Raw genomic sequence first — 23507 nt, 5'->3', positions numbered from 1 at the left:
GATGAATTTGTGAAAGGAGCACCAGAGTGCTTAGTCACCGATAATGGAGTGCAGTTTGTCTCATCTCTAATGATGGAATTTTTAAAAAAGGTGTGTCTCAAGTATTGTAGAACTGAACTTTATTCTCCCCTCACCAATGGCCTGGTGGAAAGCATAAATAGATTAGTAAAAGGGTGTGGTCAGCAGGCTGTGTGTAGTGGGGTTTCGATTATTAATCTTTAACAAAAAAAGCAATGGGCACACAGAACTACACCCAATCCCATCATTAATCTTACGCCTTTTAGTGTGTTGAGAGGGAGAAGAGCTGTCACTAAGATGAATCCCCGCTGGTTAAAAGGCGGGGTACTGGAAAATAACGAGTGGAGTAAGGATGTGAAAGAGAAGATTGCCAGGAATCAAGGAAAGTATAAGGAGAGATTTGACATGAAACATTGTGTTGAAGCACATCAAGTGGTCAGTGGGTGATGAAGTGTGGATCTGGAAATCAAGGTTTCATGCTAAGGTTTGATGTGGATATTTTTGGACCATTCTGCATCACAGAGGTGGAATTGAATGTGGTGCGTGTACATACCGGAGAGTGGTGGAGCATGTCAAGGCTGGCAAAGGTATGTCCAACGGATGGTGGTGTGAGAGAGGGCAATACTTATGATGGTATGGCTGAAAAAATGGTTGTGATATTAAAGGAAGCATCCGGAGTGAAGGTTTGTTTTAGACCATGCAGAGTCAAACGTGCCCCTGGGTGGATGAAAGATTACTGTGAGAAGTTAGTGTTCTTCTAAATAGTGTGTGGACATGGACTATTCTTGTGCTTACCTCCTTGTGTGGAGGTTTTACTGCAAACTGTAACTTTAATAGTGCAACTTTTGAGTTCTCTATTTACATTTGTTTACAGACCGCGTAGTGTAATCTTATGACATAACATTTACACTCTTCTTTTATTGTTCTCTTTTTATAGTTCCTTTTAAAGGGGTTCCATGTTAGATAGTTTTTTGTTTTTGTTGTATTTGTTTTGCTCTTTTGGGAAAGGGGATGTGTTGTGTTTTGTTTGCTTTGCCTCACTAGAGTTTGTTTATGTCATGGAGTTCTGAGCAGAATGTTAGGAGGCTAGTGAGGCAGTTGGATGGTGGCTGAGGAGTGGGAAGGACCTGTTTGGTGTTGCTCTGAAGTTTCTATTAAACCCACTTTGTTCATACCTGGAACATGTGTCGGGGTTTTCCTTACCAAGGACACAGCACAGTTCTTTAGTACGACAGAAATGCACATGTTCCAGGGAAAAGGGGGAAGCGCCAACTGCCACATCACCTAAAACCAACTGCTGACTGTATAATCCACTCCCAACCATTCCATAATCCACCACTCACTCACACTTTACCATGTTACCACACTTAGTACCTGGACACACACAAGTTTTTACTCCTACACTGCAGGCATAAGAAACAGGCATCCAAAGAAAACAACACACAGTAATGAAATCAAAATTAAAAAATTATGTTTAATCATTAAGTCAACGTATCCCAGATCAGAGATGGTCAACATAGCAGTGCACAAAGGCCAAGCAATAATTTGTGGCTGCGTGGGCTGTTTTAAAAGAGTGGAAACAGCTCTCCCTCCACCCTCTCCAGTTCTACGATCTCTGCCAAATAAGACCTAGATACCCTCTGCTGCTGGCATGATTTTCTCCTGCTAAAGTTTGCAATCACAGGCCTTCAGCTGCTACAACTACTTTTCAAAGTCACTGTGGGCTAAACCACTACAGAGTATCACTTCCTATAGATGTAGGTTACAAAATGGTCTTCCTTTCTTGGAATTAAGAAGTCCTGGAGGCCACTTGACAACCATTCAGGATTTACAGCAGTGAAACAAGGCTCAAGAACATACACATAGAAATTCTAAAGAAATGAAATGTGTGCTAGCCAGGAGTTGTGAGTTAAAGTAAGCCTCCTAACACCGAACTACATACCAATCGAAAGGGAAAGAAATCATAAATGACGAACATTGACAGAGCCTGGGATAACCTGAGGGTACATGCACATTAAAATATTAAAGTAGTGTGTGCTCTTCTAAGCTGAATAGCAATTAAGAAACAACATGTCACTCTCAACACAGCAATTGCACAATTAGAAATCTTCTAAATAGTGTATTGTTGCCTTTACACACCCACTGTATTGATTTAAGATCTTGATACCCTATTATGTCGTTAGTTAAAGTCCACTTTTATTTTTATTAAGAGTGAAAAGCAATCATGGGATATTGGTGCCTAACAGCTTGATGTCTAAAGGCTTGCGGGACATATCCAGTGATGTTTTAGAATAAAACTAAAACACTTCGCTCTGCACCTAATGATCTTTATGTACAAAGTAACTCTCTGAGGACTTGAGTCAGGCTCAATCATGGAAGTCTTTTGGCTGATGACAGCAGATCTGCATTTCATTTTGTGTTGCTTTATTGTTAGGCTCACTCGTGATGCTTTCAAAAGAATACATTTACTATACCAGCAATTTTGTAATTGGTGTATGGTGTCTGTTCCATTAATGTGAATCGGCTACAATACAAGGTTTGCTCCAACCTGCAAAACCAAACCTCCGTACAAGATCAGTAAACACCAGCTTCGCGAACTGTCTGGATCTTAGAACTTCTATTGGAACACCAATAGTCCTGTTGCCGCAAGTGACTTAGGGGGCTTCCAGTGTGGCTTGTTGAACCCTAAACTATGAGCAATATGTTCCTCTAGCTCCTTTAAGTTCATTTCGGAACTGGTAGGTTGTTCTGGTAAACACAGTGAGCCATGTGTAATAACCTTTCCTAAGATGTGACTATCACTGTTCGAAAAAGGCCATGCTCGCTGGCCACATCTGTATGTTATTCTCCACCTCCAAAACCTGCATTCACCTAAGTTGTCTCAGGATAGTATGCATCTGTACAAAAAGGCACACTCGTAGCTGTTCTTTTTGGGGGGGGTGGATTTCCTCCTAGACCTACTGAGGACATGGGTAGACAAGCAGAGGATCACATTGGAAGATTAGGGAGGTACCAAAAGCAAGATCCAGCTGGCAAAGGGCTTGCTGGGAGTCTTGCAACACATTCAGTGACCTCAAAACCTGAGTGTCGGTTTAGAAGGAATGGATGCAGACAGACTAAATGAAGGGAACTTTAGACAGAGCATTTTTGTAGTATACATAGAAGCAAGCAAAGTGGAAGTTTAATAAGATAATGTTTAGTATTATATACGATACACCTATGTACAAATGTAAGCAATTTTTGAGAGGGTCTCTGGAGCTGTATTTTAAATATTTATCTGCATGTATGGAACTGTAAAAAGGAAAGCTCTAAGAGACTACTGACTGGTCCAGGAATGCTTCCAGGCCGCAGGATTACTGTGGGCAAGTTCTACTTTAATCAATATTTGGTACTTTGTCACCTTGGGTCAAAAGGAACACACATACAAGGTTCCCATTTCGGATCTATGCATACAATACACATTAGAAAGCAAGAATCTGGAACATGTGGTTACAGCATGTTTCTAGCCTTGGCCTTCAATTACAAAGCAAGATTAATGGGTGGAGGGCGGAATGCCGCAACCAAGGAGCCTCCTTTGACCCATGCAGGTATTGATACTGAACACGGCAGCGATATCTGGAAGCTTCATACGGTATGGTATGTTTTGCGGAGCTTGCCAGGCAGTCTCGTGGTCCTAATCGCTGCTGGAGGAGGAGGAGGATGATGAAGACTGTAGAAAAGGGAAAAGAAAAAAAAACGTCAGCGAAATGCAGGAAGAAGAGAGTAACATTGAACAAACCTCCCCACCATACCAGGAGAAATCATGCGCTCCCACCAACCAAGTACACAACACTGCATTTTTGAGTGAAAGCCTTTGTTTGTGCCTCACTTGTCTATCTCAGAAAAGTACTTTCCAGACTTCACTATCGCCTACCGATTTCCCTTCTCAAGAATTCCACTAATAAGACGAAAATATTCTATACAAATAAATGAAATTGAGTTATTATTGTCCACCCCTGTATCTCCAATATCTGTATGTGCATTTGATTGCAGTATACGCCTTATGCTAAATGAGTCAGGCATTTGGGAAGAACTTTGAGGAGGCTTTATTAATAACTCTGAGAGCGTCTGGGCATTATGCAGACTGTGTTCCAAAGATTAATAATGTCTACAGCTCTACTCTGTCTTAATTATATCTTCTAGTCACAACATTAAAAATAGTATCATAGACAATTTCATGTGATATTGTCAAAGGCAGCTACAACAATGACAAAAAAACACTTCTTTTGCCAACTGAATGGTCCACAACACAGAATCTCACAATCATCCCATTTGTTTTGCCATTTAACTTCTTTCACTATTTCCTGAGATTAGCACTGGTCAGCCATCATCTTTCTTCCAGCTTACTATTCTTTGGTACATTTACAGTGAAAGAGAGTTACATGTTGCTTTGTCACTTTATGTGGTGCAGCCATGTGTATGTACCCACAGTAGACAACAAAGCAACGTAGTACGTGGAACTTCCGCTGTAATTCACAAGTCTTACCTAAAAGAAAGATGAAATGTTGGTTGTTTTTGAAGCCGACGGCAGAGGATACACGTATGGAGAGACTTGAGACACTCTTGTATATTACATATTTTATTTATGCTTTGCAGATGAACCATAGAGACCATCTCAGTTTAAGATGGACTCAGACGTTTTTTATGAAGGCTATGTGGCTTATCTGTAGTGGATGTAAAAAATGCACACACTTTAATGTCTGGGAGTTGTTGTAATCACATCAAGAGGCGAAGACATCACTTGGTTCATTTAAGTTTATTTAAGTAATTTCAACAGCGCGCCCGCCGTCTTCAGCCAGCGGAAGGTCACTGACTGTCAACGAGCGGCGCTCACCTTAGAACGTTCAGCATTTGGCGCATACCACTGCGGCGCGGGGGCGCGACCGCAGCGTACGTCAAGTCACAACAGGAGTCTTAACAAGAATTCTACACCATATGAGAAGGTGCAATGTGTTTAAAGGCTGTGAAATGGAATCCGTTTGGCGGAGAGGCGAGCCCATCGCTTAATGTTCTATTCTCTTGCCCGAAGTAGTAGGGTTCACTTCATGAATACTTTTGAGGGCAAGTGGCAAGATGCTAATGTCAAGTGTGACATATACAGTATGAGGAAGGTGTTCCATTACCAGTATTTCAGGTACTTATCTGAGTGTAGCATTCTGGTGAACTGCGAGACAGCAAATGTGCTTTTTGGGGCATATCGAGGTGAAGGCAGCATGTATTGTGCTGGAGGTTCAGGTTTATGCTCGTTAGGAATACTTAACTAAATGTCATACAGAGTGGAAGAAACTAACAATTAATCCAATCTGACCATTGAGTGCTGGAGAGGGAGGAAAGGACGCTCATTTTTTTAAATTTGTTAAGAAATCACAATTCTGTTTTAAAGATTTTGAGGTCTTTTCCTGGGGGTTCCAAGGGCACTCAGGGGTTAAGCGGCCTGAACTGTGACAGTTATTGTGTTTATCGCTGGTGTCACAAAATTGCTGCATTCCAAAGAGCAAGTGCCCCATTTTAGCACTTGACTCTTAGGTGAAGCAGTGAAGGCTTACTCCAGGAGTTGGTGGGGGTTAAAAACTCATTAACAGTATGACACTCCCAAGAGATACTGTTAAAATCATTCAAAAGAAGTTGTGGCCGAATATCAGGAATAATAAGGTCACAAGCATCAAGATCGGAGTTATATAGAACCCCATGGGAGGGTGGTTGGGAGTATCGGATGTATCTAGGTGTGTCCTGGCAGCCCCAATCAACCCCGAATCCCTGGGAACAGATGAAAAAGCTTCCTTGTAGAATTCTGCTAAAGCATCTTATGTGGCTCCTGCTACGATCCCTCAAACTGTTGAGACTTTTGTATTGTTCCACAACGACTACTCTATTCCACTGACGAGAGGCAGCCCACTCTGTCACGACATACCCCTCCCTTTACTCTACTATAATGGGAAAGCTAGATTTTCTACAGGGCAGGGTAGTATATTTTTGCAATGCAAGAGTAGTCATGACTTGACACCTAAAGATTTGCACATTGATGGTATGGGTGTAATGTGTCTCAGTCAGGACAATGTTTTTAGGATTACACAACTCCCACATTCGGCACGCCAATTCACCAGAAAGCAGTAAACTCACCAATATCAAAGAAATACGTGCAGGTGGATACAAGAGAAAAGGGATATCACAGATCTACAGGGCACTTGAACATCTTGAACTGCCTCGTGATTTCCACTTCACAAAACATCGCAAAATGGATAACGGGCTTCGACACGGATATATCCAAAATCATGTAGATCACAATATGGCATAGGGCTGCTAAGTCACACATTACAAAGCAAGTGCCTATAAGGTACTCCTGCGTTAGTATCTAAATAAAGATCGCTTATCACATATCCAAGGAGGTGAAGTGTTGGAGAGGGTGTGACAGTTGAGGATCATACTTGCATATGTAATGGGACTGCCCAGAGATTCATCACTTCAAAGAAGAGGTGATAGCACAGATTTCCAAAATCACAGGGGTTAATTTAGAATCAACCCTTGCACTATATTGATGGGAGGAGCCGATGACAAAGGTCTCTACCCTCTTAACTCCCTGTTATGTAAACTCATTTCCCAACTTCACCTCCCTGATAGATTGAAAATTGCACAAAAATGGAAAGGATCTGAAAAGCCCATCCTTAATCTGTGGGGGAATAAGGAGTGGAATCTCTATGCCATGGAACACCTCAAGGCAATGGTCAGAGACAAAATGCTACACTTTGAAAAGATTTGCCGCCCCCCCCATCTTGCGTTTGTTAAATTCCTAGATACTATATATAGAGGCATAATGTTGGCTTCAGCAGGGTTGATCGACACTTCCTGATTGTATTCTATACGCACATGAATGATTGCTTCGATAGAAATGTGATTGATTCAAATGTCTTATTCCATGGCTAGAAGAGTAGGAACTGTACAGTTGACCAGTAATTGATTCCAGCCTTTTGCTGCCTCAGCTCTTTGTCTTTTTGATTGTAAAACCCATACTCCCTCCTCAGCAACTGCAATGTCTGTAATGCTGGTTTCTCATGGATCCCATTGTTCAATTACTTGAAATAAATAAAGTTGTTAAAAAAGTAACAGTAGGATACTGTAAATAACAATGAATTGTAATGTCAATACAGTTATTTACAAAACCAAAGAATATGACTTTATAATGGGTGAATACACAGTAGATGCAGATCAACGTTGAAATCCAGCCAACACTGAGCCCAACTGGGTTTGTAACTCCTTACTGCTAGGCACTATACGTTTAACATTGAGCTCAATATTACCCAAGGGGAGACTGTTTTGGTTGGGCTTGTGCCTCTTGGACGCGCTTGGCTCTCCTTTACCCTCAGTCTTTCTAGAAGTAAAATAAAGACAACAACTAACAGTGCTGTTAGTTTCAATATGAAGAAATTTCTTCCGGGAATATGCTCAGCAATGCACAGATTATCTAGAGGCTAACAAGAGCCTGGACCCAACTCAATCTGGGTTCACATCTTCACACAGCACAGAGACCACCTTGGTAGCGGTTACAGACCATATAATGCTTGTGATGTTAGACTTATCCACAGTGTTTGACATGGTGTCTCACAACGGGCTTCTCCAAAGGCAGTATGAGATCAGAATACATGGGACATCTCTGCAATGGGTAGGGGATTTCTTAAAAAACAACCTCACTACGAATGACCGAATTCGATCTACTGCCAGCATCTGCTTCTACGTGATATGCCTGTTGAGTAAAGACTTTCCTTTCCTTCTTCTTTCGGCGAGAAAAACTTTGGTACAGGCTCTTATCATCAGCAGACTGGATTATGGCCATGCCTTGCTAGCCTCTGCTAATGAGATGTTGATATCGAAATTGCCAGTGGTTCAAAACAAAGCTGTAAGTCTCATATGCAATCTTGCATATGGTTTTGCCTCCTCCCCCATGCTGAGATCTTTACACTGGTTGCCGGTCCAAAAAAGAATTTTGAGAAATCTGTTGTCTTACTCATAATTCTCTGATGGAGAAAGGCCCCAGCTATCGGAAAGCAAAGCTCAAATACTATTGTCCAGTTAAGACTTCTAAGATCCAGCGACAAAGCTTTACTCATTGTCCTACATGTTAGAAGGTCTCAAGCAGGTGGCAGGTCTTTTTCGTACCTGGCACCCTTCTACTGGAATAAGCTGCCTCGGCACATTCGAATGTGCACAGATCTTAAATTTAGGAAACTGCTCAAAACAGTGTTGTTCTAGCTCAGTAGTCTTCCTTGTGCCTGCAACCTGCCTTAGCGCCGAGATACCCCTCCTGATTTGATTTGTGTGCGATATTAAATACATTTAAGATAACACACAAAGCACCTGCCCGATCCCTGAAAAGAAGATGCCAAAGAACCCACCATTCAAAAAATTAAATGCCCAATCTTAAAGTAATAATGTTTTCTTTAGGTATTCCTGGTGAAGTCTGGAGGTGCTATTGAGGGAGGAGGGGTGACATAATGCCTCGCCACAGTAGTCCAAAGACCAGTAGGTTACTATGGGGACAGTGGCTGGCTAAGGTGCCAGGTCACTCTAGGTGTCCCTAGAAAGTCAGGAAGGACAGGGGGTCTGTATATCAGCACCCACCAGTTTCGTTTGGGATTTTTCTGTGAACGAAGGACCATCAAACGGTTCCATGCTGGACAAGGGATCTTGAGCACCCGGAGATTACACCTCAATATGCTTGACTTCAGAAGATGATTCCAGACGATGGTACAGACCCTGGTCAGGGGCAAAGCCATGATTTTTAAAAACTACTAATGGACAGCTTGAGCGGCACATATGAGCACCTCAGAAGTACAAGGATGTTGGAGGTGGATGATATGCAGGCTCATGCTTCTTGGAATGTGAAGGCAATCAAGCAGTTCCTCAACCAGCCTGGTTGGGGTGACCTAATGGTTTCCAGGCTATGTTGTCCATCTTGTGTGTGCTGAGCCAATTTTTGGTGGACCACGTCACATCTTCCTAGAAAGCACACTCCACCTCCTCATGTGAGTAGATATGTTTTCCTGTCTCCCTACAGGTACAGTAGCAGTCTCACTCTAGGTTCTTCTCTCTTGCGTGGTTTACTGGATGCAAGTAAATGCCTCACTCCCAAACCTCTGGACTGATGCTGCTGTGTTTAGGTCGAGGTAATATCCGGTCTGCCGAAGGCAGACCGGAAGTCCGAGATTTATTGTCAGTAAGAGGGCTGCTTTATCCCTCCCTCTTTTTGGCTCTCCCTCCATTGGCTGGCTTCCTAAACGGAGGCCAGCCATTGGAGGAGAGAGCCGTCACTCCGATTTAGCCCCGTCTTTTTCGGTTTCGGGGGCGTAAGTTTTGCTGTTCTTTAGACAGTGACGTAATCCGTCACTCAGAACAGCAAAACACGCCCCCAAATGCGAAAATTACCATGCTTTCTCCGAGGCATTTCTGTTTTGCCTGGGTGGTTTCCAGAGCTGCTCTGCTCGTCCCCCCTTCCCTCCGCTCTCCTTCGTCCAGCTCCCCCCCTCCCTCAGCTCTCCTTCGTCCCGCAGAATGTTAGCTTTCCTAATCGTGTTCAGGCAAAAATAACTGAATGCTGCTCATTAAAAATTGAAAAATTCCGCCAATCCTCGGCGTCCATATTAGTTTGTTTCCTGTGTTTTTGCATGAGCTGCGGGCTCGGGCCTTGACACCTGGTGTGATCTCAGAGAACATTCTGCACGGCAGAGATCACTGTTTACATACAGCTGGGGAGGGCCGCATGTGAAAGATCGGTGTATTTTATGCGTTTTTTTATATAGCGCGGACTTTACCCGAAGGTTTCAGAGCGCTTCTCAAAAGGAACAGATCTGATACCTACTATATTAACAGCGTGGACGCCGTCTCCACTGCCAAGAAGTTTGTCCCTTTGGGAACATGCTTAACTTGTGCATGAGAAATTTTCCGACACAGCTGGGGAGGGCCGCGGGCGGGCCCCTCCCCCACGCACAGGAGAAGAGAGGTCGGGAAACAACAGTGAGGGTAGCAAGAGGGGGCAGTGGCCAGGGAGAGCAGACCGACCACAGTGGGGGTCGGCTGGAGCAAGGAGGGCGAAGAAAAGCCAGATAGGAGAGCAGGATAGTCACCGGACGTATATGAGGAGGAGAAAAACAGGTTGGGAGAGAAACTGCAGGGAACCCGAGACTGTAGCAGATAGGGGGTGGGGGGCGTTGCAGAGAGACAGAAGAGAGTGAGGCCACCGCGGGGCCGGGGCGGGGGGGGGGGGCTAATTCTGACAGAAGGAAATAGTCAGCCTAAAAATGCATGCCAGAAGTTGCACTGAAGTCGAGCAGGTGAACGAGAGGCTGGCTGACTTGAAATACAGGAGGAGAGGTGAAAGGTCATGGAGAGGGAGCGTGAGACACCGAGTTCAGAGAAGAGACGTGAGAGCAAGCACAGAACAAGAGACAGACAAGGGGTACCGTTAGAGAGGTGAAAAGCTGCAAATAGGAGGAGCGAGAGCCAAGACATTGGAGAAGAGAGACGTCAGAGTGGGCTTTGCACGAGAGACAGAACATATAAGAATGTGAGGGGGAGAGACGGGTGGCGAAAGGACGAAAGAAGAAACCGCAGAGAGGGCAGTGAGAGGTGTGACGATGTGAAAGGTCGGTGTATTTTATTTTTATTTATTGTATGCGTTTTTTATATAGCGCGGACTTTACCCGAAGGTGTCAGAGCGCTTCACAAAAGGAACAGATCTGATACCTACTATATTAACAGGGTGGACGCCGTCTCCACTGCCAAGAAGTTTGTCCCTTTGGGAACATTCTTAACTTGTGCAGGATACATTTTCCGACACAGCTGGGGAGGGCCGCGGGCGCGCCCCTCCCCCACGCACGGGAGAAGAGAGGTCGGGAAACAACAGTGAGGGTAGCAAGAGGGGGTAGTGGCCAGGGAGAGCAGACCGACCACAGTGGGGGTCGGCTGGAGCAAGGAGGTCGAAGAAAAGCCAGATAGGAGAGCAGGATAGTCACCGGACGTATATGAGGAGGAGAAAAACAGGTTGGGAGAGAAACTGCAGGGAACCCGAGACTGTAGCAGATAGGGGTGGGGGGCGTTGCAGAGAGACAGAAGAGAGCGAGGCCACCGCGGGGCCGGGGGGGGCTAATTCTGACAGAAGGAAAGAGTCGGCCTAAAAATGCATGCCAGAAGTTACACTGAAGTCGAGCAGGTGAACGAGAGTGGCCGACTTGAAATACAGGAGGAGAGGTGAAAGGTCATGGAGAGGGAGCGTGAGACACCGAGTTCAGAGAAGAGACGTGAGAGCAAGCACAGAACAAGAGACAGACGAGGGGTACCGTTAGAGAGGTGAAAAGCTGCAGATAGGAGGAGCGAGAGCCAAGACATTGGAGAAGAGAGACGTCAGAGTGGGCTTTGCACGAGAGACAGAACATATAAGAATGTGAGGGGGAGAGACGGGTGACGAAAGGACGAAAGAAGAAACCGCAGAGAGGGCAGTGAGAGGTGTGACGATGTGAAAGGTCGGTGTATTTTATTTAGTTTATGCGTTTTTATATAGCGCAAACTTTACCTACTTCACTCTCTAGCTCACAACTTCACTCTCTCTCTAACTCACTACCTCAAACACTCTCTATCTCACTAACTCACTTTCACTCTTTCACTACCTCTCTCTCTATCTCACTACATCACAACATCACTCTATGCTTATATCTCACTACCTCACAACATCCCTCTCCCTCACTACCTCACTCTCTATCTCACTACCTCACTCTCTATCTACCCCACTCTCTCACTACCTCACTCTCTCTCTATTTCAATACCTCACTCTCTCTCTCACTACCTCACTCTCTCTCTGCTAATGCAATGGCATCACATATGCAAAAAAAGCTAATGCCAATAGAAATGACAATGCCATTTATTTAGGAATACAAAAAAGATTAAAAAAAATAATGAGCAATACCAATAGCTCTACCTATAATATTGCCGAGACCATTGCATTGTAAATGCTTGTTTTCAGTTGGAGCGCAGCAAGTACTGCAAAACATGCCTCAATGCCAGTGCTCTGAGGCTGTAAGTCTAATGCTTTACCCACAATTGTCATAGGTTAACTTACTTATAAGTCCCTAGTATATCGTATCGGTGGTACCTAGGGCCTGTAAGTTAAGTGTCTCATGTGGACTTTAGCACATATTCTGCCACTACGAGTGTGACATAGCAAGGCATGACTTCCCCCCCCAATCCCCCCCATCATGGCAGATCCGTTTTAAAATGCTCACTCGACTTTAAACCAATGACAAAGCACAAACCTTTCTTTTTGGTTGAGCCTGCAGGCAGCACACATGTGCGGTCACTGGCCATGACCCGTTATACCTATTTTTTTTTTTTTAAGGGAGTGGAGTATTTTAGCCCACCCATGTCTTACCATTTGTTCGCATCATTATCACTCTTCTGTGCTGCCTTCTAATTTGGCAGCTTGTGCGATGCGCCACTTCCTGCATCTTTGTGTGAAGCTTGAACGAAGTACAAACTGATTTAACTTGATTAGTGTCTACACGCTGCTCCGGCTTTGAATGAGGTACTATTTCTTATTTTTTTGCATTTTTAAATAGACCAAACTCAACTCAACCAGAATGTATTGGGACACTTTAGTTGAAGACCAGTTACACTACAAAAGTTCACATTCATATTTTTTTAATGTTGCGGAGATTAAGTAATTTGTCCAGAATCACAGGATGTTGAGGTAATGTGGAGACTCAAACCCTTTTGCTCTAAGTGCAGCATAAAAATAGATAATTTTGAAGAGCAGCTTTTATTTAAACCCTATTTCACCTGAAGGAGGACTTCATTAAAATGTATCTGTTTCCTGCTAATCGCCAGTTTCCTTCTAGTGTGGAATGCCGATATATTTCTCATCATAACAACCTGCATTATCAATCCTAGTCTTGTGGGTGACATATCTGTAAAGAAAGTAGATCACCTCCAACATGCATGAATAATCGCAAAATATTGCCAGGATAGAATCAACCCCCTCTGTTATGTACCCTTTTTAGTTGGATAAATGAATAGTTGAGTCTACAAAAGACTGATACTGAAATGAATAAACCATGTGGCTTCCACATTCGTTGTGGTGTCCATCGCAATCACCCACTGCAAGGTTCAACAAGCATTGGCAAACATAATAGGTCACACCTATGTGAAATGTATTGGCTTTGTCAATGTTTTTTTATTTAGCCAATGTTGTACGGCAGCGCTAGCTGCCACACAACATGGCTGAAAGTAAAGAACAAGCATTGAAAATGCAATAGGTCGTTGGCTTTTTTTTAAGTTAAAGCCATTTGCTTTGCTAATGGTATCGTATAGCAAAGCAAATGGCTTTACCTTAATGAAAGGCGAGACATATTGCAATTTTAATGCTTTTTTTTTTAGCACTAACCTCTACCGGAGTTATGAAAGCGCCACAATGGCCGATCATGCTGGTACCCGATTCACTGTCACTCATGTCATGTCATCAGAGAGTAGAGAGTGAGTAGTAGAGAGTAGAGTGAGTAGTAGAGAGTGAGTAGTAGAGAGAGTAGTAGAGAGTGATTAGTAGAGAGTAGTTGAGAGTGAGTAGTAGAGAGTAGTAGAGTGAGTAGTAGAGTGAAGTAGAGAGTGAGTAGTAGAGTGAGTAGAGAGTGAGTAGAGAGTGAGTAGAGAGTGAGTAGAGAGTGAGTAGTAGAAAGTGAGTAGTAGAAAGTGAGTAGTAGAAAGAGTAGTAGAGAGTGAGTAGAAGAGAGTAGTAGAGGGTGAGTAGTAGAGAATGAGTAGAGAGTAGAGTAGTAGAGTAGTAGAGAATAAGTAGTAGAGAGTAGTAGAGTGAGTAGTAGAGAGTGAGTACTAGAAAGTGAGTAGAGAGTAGAGTAGCAGAGAGTAGTAGCCACTGTTTATTTTTGCATTCGCTTTTTAAGTGAAAGCACAATGCAAAAATAAACATGCGATCTGCTTTCCTTCCGCTGTGAAAGGTTTCTGGTCTTAATGGGGCCATGTGTTTTGGCCCCATAAAGATAAGAAAGCTTTCATGACGGGAGGAAGTCAGACGAGCCCATCCAAGTGGGACGTCTGACAGAGAGAAAAGTCTACGTAGGCAAAAGCCCTTTCCCAATGGCTGGCCACCATTTAGCATAAACGGTGACGCCGGCCAATGGGAAAGAGGGGCAGGGCTTAAAGCCCGCTAGTGAAAGCACCTCAATATTATTAAATCTCGCCAGCGAGACTTCGCATGCGCAGCCTACGCAAGCGGAACCTAAAAAAAGTGCTATGACGCGGCCAGCGTTGATTGCGTCATAGCGCTTTTGTTTTTGACATTCAGCCATGCTTCACAGCAGCCAGTGGTGCTGTACAGCATGTCTAAAAAAACATTGATAAGGCCAACAGATCTCAGGCAAAGGCGAGACCTATTGGCTTTTTCAATGCATGTTAATATTTGTAAGTCACCCATAAAGCAGGCAGGGATCATTATATTTGAAAAAAGGGCATGTGTTTTATTAACTTTACATGTCCGTGCAGTAAAAAAAAAAACTTGTTTTTACTACGGAAAGGTAAGTAGGCTGGCATCTTGGGTGTAGAGAGGAATAATCCAATGTCAAAAAGGTTTTGAAAGGGGAGTGTAGCCACCAGGTAGCCACACCTCTGGGTTGGGCTAGGGAGCACCACACACGAGAGAAAGGTTCTGCCATGTTGGAAGTGGGCAGACTAGTGCATTCTGGGCTAGCTTGATTTCACACTTCACAGTTGGTGGAGTGAGCTACAGAATGATGATGGATTAAACCCAGATCAATTGACTGGGGGTGAGTGTTTGATTTGCTCAAGTGCTCCGTCCATCATCCCCTTTAGTATCGCTTTGTTCGCCCTAAGTTGGCAGGGTATGCCCAGACGTGGGTCCCTTGCTCACTTTGTCACTGGATTCAAAATAGCCTGGCTGATGAGGGTTACGAACCCGAAACTGTTCCCAGGATGCTTGTTTCCAGTCCAGGGAAGACATGGCTTGGCAGTTCGGGCTGGACTGTTCCCATGAGGTACAGGGTCAGACTGATTTGCATATGGCCATGTCTGAACTGGGGTGGTGGAGTGAGCTAAAGAATGATGATGGATTAAACCAAGATCAGTTGACTGGGGGTGAGTGTTTGATTTGCTCAAGCGCTCCGCCTATCATCCCCTTTGGTATCGCTTTGTTTGCCCTAAGTTGGCAGGGTATGCCCAGACATGGGTCCCTTGCTCACTTTGCCACTGGATTCAAGATAGCCTGGATGATGAGGGTTATGAACCCGAAACCAGTACCAGGATGATTGTTTCTGGTCCAGGGAAGACATGGCTTGGCAGTTCGGGCTGGACTGTTCCCATGAGGCACAGGGTCAGACTGATTTGCATATGACCATGTCTGAACTGGGACAGCAAAATATATATAGTATCCCAACAGGTATAAGTAATAGAACAATTAGACATGATATGCAAAAAGCATTATCTGTAAGGAAAAAAGGAAACTCAATACATCCGTAGAAAGTGCCAGGGGCATCATGTTTATCAAATGTAGAAGAAACAGGGTTTAGTACAGTTGTAGCAGCACTGTGGATAAACAAGTGATACAACCCAAATTGTACTTGGTGCGTGACAAGTGCATACGGTGAGCAAGGTGGCAACGCAAGTGACAAAGTGATCAGCTTAGAAGGCGCAGTGATACTGGGGTGGTGGAGTGAGCTAAAGAATGATGATGGATTAAACACAGATCAGTTGACTGGGGGTGAGTGTTTGATTTATCTCAAGCGCTCCGTCCATCATCCCCTTTGGTAACACTTCACAGGAAGTCGTCATCAGGTGTGCGGGAGGCTAGTTAGTCGCCACATCATATTAGGCGTGTAGCAGGCTGTACGTGGCATGGCTGCCACCAAGACCTCAGGCTATGTCAGTACTGGACAGAGGACCAAAGAAGCACTGACTTGCTGTTCCCTGGACTCAGCAAAGAGAGGATTCATCAAAGACTGGCCTGCCCATGCTGCACCTTGGACCAGCAAAGAAAGGTCTGGGCCTACAGTGCTCCACTCATGGAAAATGTGCCACAAGACACAGGCTAGAGAAGGTAGGTAACTTCAGGAGTCAATTGGCTGACTCCCTATTAAAGCAACAAGGCCATAAAATCTGAGACGAGTGTACCCTTGAGACTCCAGCACTAAGAAGCTTGACCCCCCCACTGGACGCCGAGGTGCAGCGTGGGAGACTGAGTGCCTGACCCTCAAAAGTTGCACCCAAGTCTGCTGGACCCGGAAAAGTCGTCAGAGTGCAGTTTGGTCACCCAGCATGGAAGTTACTGCAAGTTCAAGGGAACTACTAGTTTTTCTGTAACCAAAGACCAGTGGCAACTCGTTTTGAGCTGGAATTCATGGGACATGAACCCCTGAGGCCAATGTTGCCCCCACCGTGGGTGGGGGGCAACAGGAAGACCCTAAACAGGGCTCAGCATCTTTGAGCATCTTTTGCATCCAGCAACCCTTGCATCAGGACCACTACATTAACTTTATTTGTGGTTCGCTCATAGGACCGGGAACAGGACTGGAGACTGCTTAAGCCAACAGGGTACTGTGCAGCTGGACCGGACTCGTCCCTGTGACTGGCTCCCTATTGGAGCGGATACCCACAAGATTGCCCATATAGCAGTTTTCAAATTGCCTGCCTAGGCTGACCCTAAACCTAGATTGCAGTAGATTACAGAGATTTATTGCATTCAGTGAAAATCAGTGATATATATATATATATATATATATTATTTTAATTCATATCTCTGGAACCTTCTGGTGATTTTTGCCACTGAGGTATCTACTTAAAGATAAACATACAACCTATTTTTATAAATTGGTGTTTGATTTTTATTGTTTGCATTTTCTTCCTATTCAACTGTTTTGGTACTTCTTAATGCTTTACATTTGTTCCTATGATGAAGCCTGACTCATCTGAGCCACAGTTTCCAGAATTGAGGTAAGGTTTTACAAACTAACCTGACAAGACCTGATAATGAATTGTGTCTGTATTACAGGAAGAAGTTGCACAACCACACCATATATTAAACCACTTTTCTCACACTGGCCCAACTTGGTTTCAAATTTAGTCACTGAAATATGTACTAGTCAATGTTGCCTATATTTATCTTCCACTGATGTTCCTACCGCATGGTCTACAACTTTTGATCTTCTGCGGCCCTACAACCCTGAAAGGACATTGTCACTTCTACTCCAGGTCAGGCAGTACCACACATCCCTTGAGACTGATTAGGTTAGGTAAGGTAACATTTTGAAAACACAAAAACTGGACAGTGGACCAATTTGTTGCCACAGGCACCAAACAGCAGAAATATTTACCAATATATTAGCATGAAAACACGCATTCCTGTCTGCAAACCTTTAACAGCGCTCTCTGTCCATGAACGCCACCCTTACCACAGGGTCAAACAAACGCGTTGGCTGTGATTCATCAAATAAAAACCCATACAGGAGGAATTGCATTTATTAGATGGACTTGACATAACTGTACTTGACAAACATATAAAACTATACATGGTGCAACTTTAATACAAGTTAAAAATTAAGGTAACATTTTGAATATATTCAGACATAAAGGACCTGTACACAGGAATGCTGATCTCAGGGAGGGAAGGGAGAGAGAGGGGTAGGTTTCAACCCGGCAGAGGAACTATGGAAAGCACTCACTCCCATCTTGCAAACAACTAGTTTCCGAGAAAGGTACAGGTGATGTGTACAAACTTCAATGTCTGTGTTAGATGCTAAAAGACTAGCACCAAGGCGACCAAAATCTTGTGCAGCCCAAAATCATGGATTCTTATGGACCCAAACATTCGGGCACAAAGCAAAGACCCCTCCGTTACATAGGACTTGAGAGACTTTATCTGGATGAGAAGGGAAAGCCCCTCCTGCAGATGGGCACAAATACAAGGGTCTATACCTCAAACCAAAAAAGATGCTGCCACAATTCTCATAGCCTAGGTAGAGGGGAAACTAGTTGTACTCACAACAGGAGTGCATGTGAGTGTCTCCTCGAATACCAAGACCAACTCTGATCTCTCAGATGAGTTAAAGAGGCAGTGGGCTCATATGAGCTTCAGTCTCACTCAAACACACAGGGCTAGGCAGAAAACTATGATAGGTGATGATACCGACACAGACGACAAGCTGCATTCCCTTGCCCAGTTTTGTTATGATTTACTATGATGCTCAATCCGATAGGTGTGGTATGTGCATTGGAAAAACAAAGATTGTTGTGGTATCTAACGATCACACAGCAGGGTAGATGAAGACACTGATGGGAACTGGTGAGGGGCAAAACCTTGTGGAACACCCACAGAACCAGGTAGCAGACAGCTAAGAAGCTGCTCATTGCTCCAGTTACTGTCACTGGCGTACCTGGAAATATGCAAAACAGGAAAGAAAAATATCAACTCTCCAGACACTCCCAAATGATGGACAGGTAGAGCATGGGTTCATAGCTGCCGAGTTGGGGTCACTTTGTTTAAGTATTTGTTTAACACGATTATGGCTAGAGGGATATACTTACTGTTTACAAGCTATTTTCTATGTGCGTTATTGGTGGAGCTATAAAAGATGTGCAACTCCGTGGATTTTGGCTGGCACGATATTGCTGGGGAAAGTACATTTATATTTGCACCCATAGGTTTTGGTGATGGCAGAGGAGCAGGGTTAGAACTAGAAAACTAGGAATTGAAGGCTGGTCTGTCAGAGCAAAATCTGAATTGTGGAATAAAGTGGTGGGGAATTCAGATACTCTTGAATGGCACTGCGTGTTTTACTGATTTTGTCGGCGAAGTGAGACGACATGGTGAACCATGCTTTTTAGGTCGAGCCAAGCGGCAACACCCCTGCGCTTTGTGTAGTAGGGTATGCTGTGGAAGACTTGTCCACTCTCAGCCCATATTTGTCAATGACTTTGTGTCATTGTCCTTCTTAAATGCTGGCTTCTGATTGGTAAATAGGCTTTTTAGTCCCTCCTTAGTACCGCCTTGTCTCCATTTGTTACCGCCCATAAGGACTAGACCTTGTATTGGTCATGCTACACGGTCTGCATTATCATGGCTAACAGCACTATTTTGTTTATTTATTGTTATTTGCAGCGCGGTCCGCTTTCACTTTTGCAGCCGCGCTTGTTTATTTAATTAATTTGCAGCACACGTCACGCGAGTCTTGGTTCTGTTGTTGTGAAAGGCAGGCCCTTTTACCTAAACAAGCGTTTGCAATGCAATAGGTCTCGCATTCATGCAAGTTTGAGCTATTGACTTTGCAAATGACAATGCCTTTTATTTTTGTTTTAAAACATAAATAAGAGGCATTGTCATTTACAATGCCAATATCTTTTACTAACGTAAACGCAAGACCTATTGCATTGCAATGCTTTATTTTGGTGTGAAAATAAGAAAACAGAAGACGTCAGGTCGCTGCAGCTCTGCTTCACATGCTCCTTCAAGACACCCCCACCCGCCCCCCCCCCCTCCCCCCTGAGGGCAGGAGATGAGATCTGTGAGTGGTGGTAAACGTTTACAGTGAAACTTTTCCCCCGCAGGGAATTACAACACGGTCGATACAACGACCGCGTTTTAATTCTGCATACCATTACTCCGCAAGTCGGAACAACGACGTGCGGAGGGGGGAGAAGGTGTTGGATTTAAATCCAACACCTTCCCTACTGTCCGCACAGACTGGAGTTGGAATAGTAAATTATACTATTCCAACATCCAGCGCCCCCCCTCCGCAAGTCGTTGTTACGACTTGCGGTGTAATGGTATGCGGAATTACAACGCAGTCGTTGTAACGACCGCGTTGTAATTCCCTGCGGGGAAAAAGACTGCATGATAATGAATATGCTACTTACCAGTATGCATCTGTTCTTGGCATGTAGGGCTGCTGACATTCATATCTATAGCATAGATCGCCGCCTAGTGTTGGGTCCGGATGATTGCACATTGTTGTCCTGGAAGAGTCTTCTAAGTATCACGAGATAGGTGGCTCCTCCCCTGGACTACAGTGCGCATGGGCATCGACTCCATCCTCAGATTGTTTTTAGCCATTGTGGCAAAGATGGAGTATAATAGTGTAAGCGATGGCCATGCCTAAGAGTAAATGCAAGAAAAGTCTGCAGCCGCTACAGGCGCCGGGGAGGAGGGCGGGCGATATGAATGTCAGCAGCCCTACATGCCAAGAACAGATGCATACTGGTAAGTAGCATATTCAGTTCGAGGCATGTGGGCTGCTGAATTCATATCTATAGCATAGAATACATAGCAGTCCCTCCAATAACGGCGGCCGCCTGTGCCAGCTGCAGAAGTCTGAAATAGTGTCTTAAGAACAGCCTGCCCTACAGCTGCCTGCTGCTTGGAGTGCACATCTACACAGTAATGTTTAGTAAAGGAATGTGGTGTAGACCATGTGGCTGCTCTACAAATATCTTCCAAAGGGATATTACCAAGGAAAGCCATAGAGGCCCCCAACTTGCGGGTGGAGTGGGCTCTGGGAGGGACCGTTAAAGTGCGCTTAGCCTTGTGATAGCAAATCTGAATACACTTAACGATCCACCTGGCTATACCCGCTTTGGAAATGGGGTTGCCTTTGTGCTGGGCTGAGAAGGCAACAAAGAGCTGTTGTGTTTTCCTAAAGTCTTTTGTCCTATCAATGTAGTACATCAACGCTCTTTTGACATCAAGAGTGTGGAGCATCAGTTCTGCTACTGTCTCAGGGTTTTGAAAGAATGCGGGCAGTTCGATGGTCTGATTAACATGAAACTGCGAAACCACCTTAGGAAGGAATTTAGGGTTAGTGCGCAGCACCACCCTGTTGGAATGAATTTGAATAAATGGCTCTTGGACAGTGAGCGCCTGTAGCTCACTAACACGCCGTAGAGAGGTAATGGCAATGAGAAAAGCCACTTTCCATGTTAAGAATTGAATCTCACAGGATTGGAGAGGCTCAAAAGGTGGGCCCATCAACCTGGTGAGGACCACGTTGAGGTTCCACACAGGAGCTGGCGGGGTCCTGGGTGGGATGACCCGCTTCAGCCCTTCCAGGAAGGCTTTAATGGCAGGCACCCTGAAAACAGAGAGGTGCTGCCTGTTCTGGAGATAAGCCGCTATGGCGGATAAGTGTATCCGATTGGAAGCATATGCTAGATTGCATTTGTAAAGATGTAACAAACAGCAGAAGATATCAGGAATGGATGCATCTAGCGGGTTGATGTTGTGTTCAGTACAGTAAATGACAAACCGCTTCCATTTTGCCGCATAGCAGGCCCTAGTGGTGGGCTTTCTTGCCTCCCGTATGATGCCCATGCATTCAGGGGGCAAATTAAGGTAGCCAAACTCTAAGACCTCAGGAGCCAGATCGCCAGATTGAGCTGTTGCGGGTCTGGATGCTGAATGTCGCCATGGTTCTGCGTCAAGAGCCTGGGTGTGAGGCGCAGCCTTTGATGCGGTACCACGGAGAGTTCTAGAAACGTGGTGTACCATGGTTGGCGTGCCCACGTTGGAGCAACCAGGATGAGTGTCATCGAGTGTTGCTTTAGCTTTCGTGCCACCAGCGGTATGAGAGGTGCTGGGGGAAAAGCGTACGCAAATCTGCCTGACCAGTTCATCCATATCGCATTGCCCTGCGACTGTGGGTGCGGGAACCTGGCGGCAAAGCTTTGGCATTTTGCGTTTTCCCTTGTGGCAAACAGGTATATCTCTGGATGACCCCACTGCTGGAAGTACGGGTGGAGTACTGATGGATGTAACTCCCACTCGTGCATCTGGTGGCTGTACCTGCTGAGCAGATCCGCCATCTGATTGTCCTTGCCCGGGAGGTGTTCCGCCATGAGGAAGATGTTCCTCTGAATGGCCCACTTCCACATGCTCTGAGCCAAATGAGACAACTGTGAAGAGTGCGTACCTCCCTGCTTTTGGATGTAGTACATGGCCGTCATGTTGTCCGTCCGGATCAACACAACTTTGTTGCACAGATGTACTTTGAAGGACTTGAGTGCCATGAAGATTGCCATCAGTTCTAGGTAGTTGATGTGCATCTTTTTCTGCTGCGTCGACCATAGTCCCTGCACCGTGTAGTGGAGCACATGAGCTCCCCATCCCTGGAGAGATGCGTCCGTCGTCAGGACAATCTGTGGCACAGGCTCCTGGAACGGTCGGCCTTTGCAAAGGTTGTGTGGAGTCCACCAATGCAGAGAGTTGTATGCCCGACCGGTCACCAACACTAGGTCTTTCAACTGCCCTTGAGCTTGAGTCCACTGATTTGCCAAGCATTCTTGGAGCGGACGCATATGCAACCGTGCGTGCGGGACTATGAAGATGCAGGAGGCCATCATGCCTATCAACTGCATGAACACTCTCGCTGGAAGTGAGTGTTGCGGTCTGAACTTCTGGATTAGCGACTGGATGTTGTCGATCCTCACTGAATTCGGCTGAGCCGTGGCTGCCAGAGTATCTATCGTCGCGCCCAGATACTGCCGCACATGGGCCGGCTGGAGGTGCGACTTCGGATAGTTTAGTGAGAAGCCCAGACCGTGAAGAAGGTGAATGGTGTGGGACATATCGGCGGCGCACTGCTGGGCTGACTTTGCCTGGACCAGCCAGTCGTCCAGATAAGGATAGACATGGACGTTTTGTCTCCTGAGGTGCGCCACCACAGTCGCCAGACATTTCGTGAACACTCTGGGGGCTGTGGTCACCCCGAAAGGAAGGACCTTGAATTGGTAATGCTGATGTTGAATGGTGAACCTGAGGTATTTCCTGTGGGATGGATGGAGTGGGATGTGAAAGTAAGCATCCTTGAGATCCAAGGTTGCGAGGAAGTCTCCCTGATTGAGCAACGGAAGAACCTGCTGCAGTGTTAGCATGTGGAAGTGTTCTGAGAGAATGTACTGGTTTAGGGGCCGTAGATCCAGAATAGGTCTGAGGGACCCGTCCTTTTTCGGGATTAAGAAGTACAGGGAATACACCCCTGTGCCTTCTTCCTCCACTGGCACGAGCTCTATTGCGCCTTTTTGCAGCATGACAAGAACCTCCTGCTGCAATAAGTGCAAATGCTCTGTGGACATAGGACGGTGTTTTGGTGGTATGTTGGGTGGAGTGGATGTCAGCTCCAAACAATACCCGAACTGGATAAGTTTCCTGACCCACCTGTCTATGGTAATGGATTTCCAGACTGGCAGGAACTGCTGGAGTCTCCCCCCCGACAGGTGTTGGATGGTCGGGGGGCAGTGACAGGGAGTCACTGTTTGTTGGCGGCGGAGGAACGGGAGTTGTTGTTGCCCCTGCCTCTGCCCTTGGCGCTGTTGCCGCGGTATCCTCCTCTATTCTGCTTGGTATAAGAGGATTGCGCCCCACCTTTGTTGAATTGTGTTTGCTGTGACATTTGGCCCCT

The 23507-nt window shown here is 45.2% G+C and overlaps 1 protein-coding gene across 1 annotated transcript in view; it reads right to left on the bottom strand.

Annotated features, from left to right (window-relative positions):
- Window positions 1–1472: 1472 nt before the first annotated feature.
- The window catches only part of PRR13 (proline rich 13), a 146822-nt gene continuing 124787 nt past the window's right edge, over window positions 1473–23507 (bottom strand). Inside the window, exon 4 of the mRNA XM_078687745.1 lies at window positions 1473–3727. Within this exon, the coding sequence (XP_078543871.1) occupies window positions 3692–3727 (36 nt within the window). The 3' untranslated portion in view covers window positions 1473–3691. The remainder of the gene's footprint in view (window positions 3728–23507) is intronic.

Source organism: Lissotriton helveticus, chromosome 1_1, assembly GCF_964261635.1.
Source record: "Lissotriton helveticus chromosome 1_1, aLisHel1.1, whole genome shotgun sequence".
Classification (NCBI taxonomy): Eukaryota; Metazoa; Chordata; class Amphibia; order Caudata; family Salamandridae; genus Lissotriton; species Lissotriton helveticus.
Note: the sequence above shows the minus strand (reverse complement) of the source record. Positions and strands in the feature narration are given on the sequence as shown.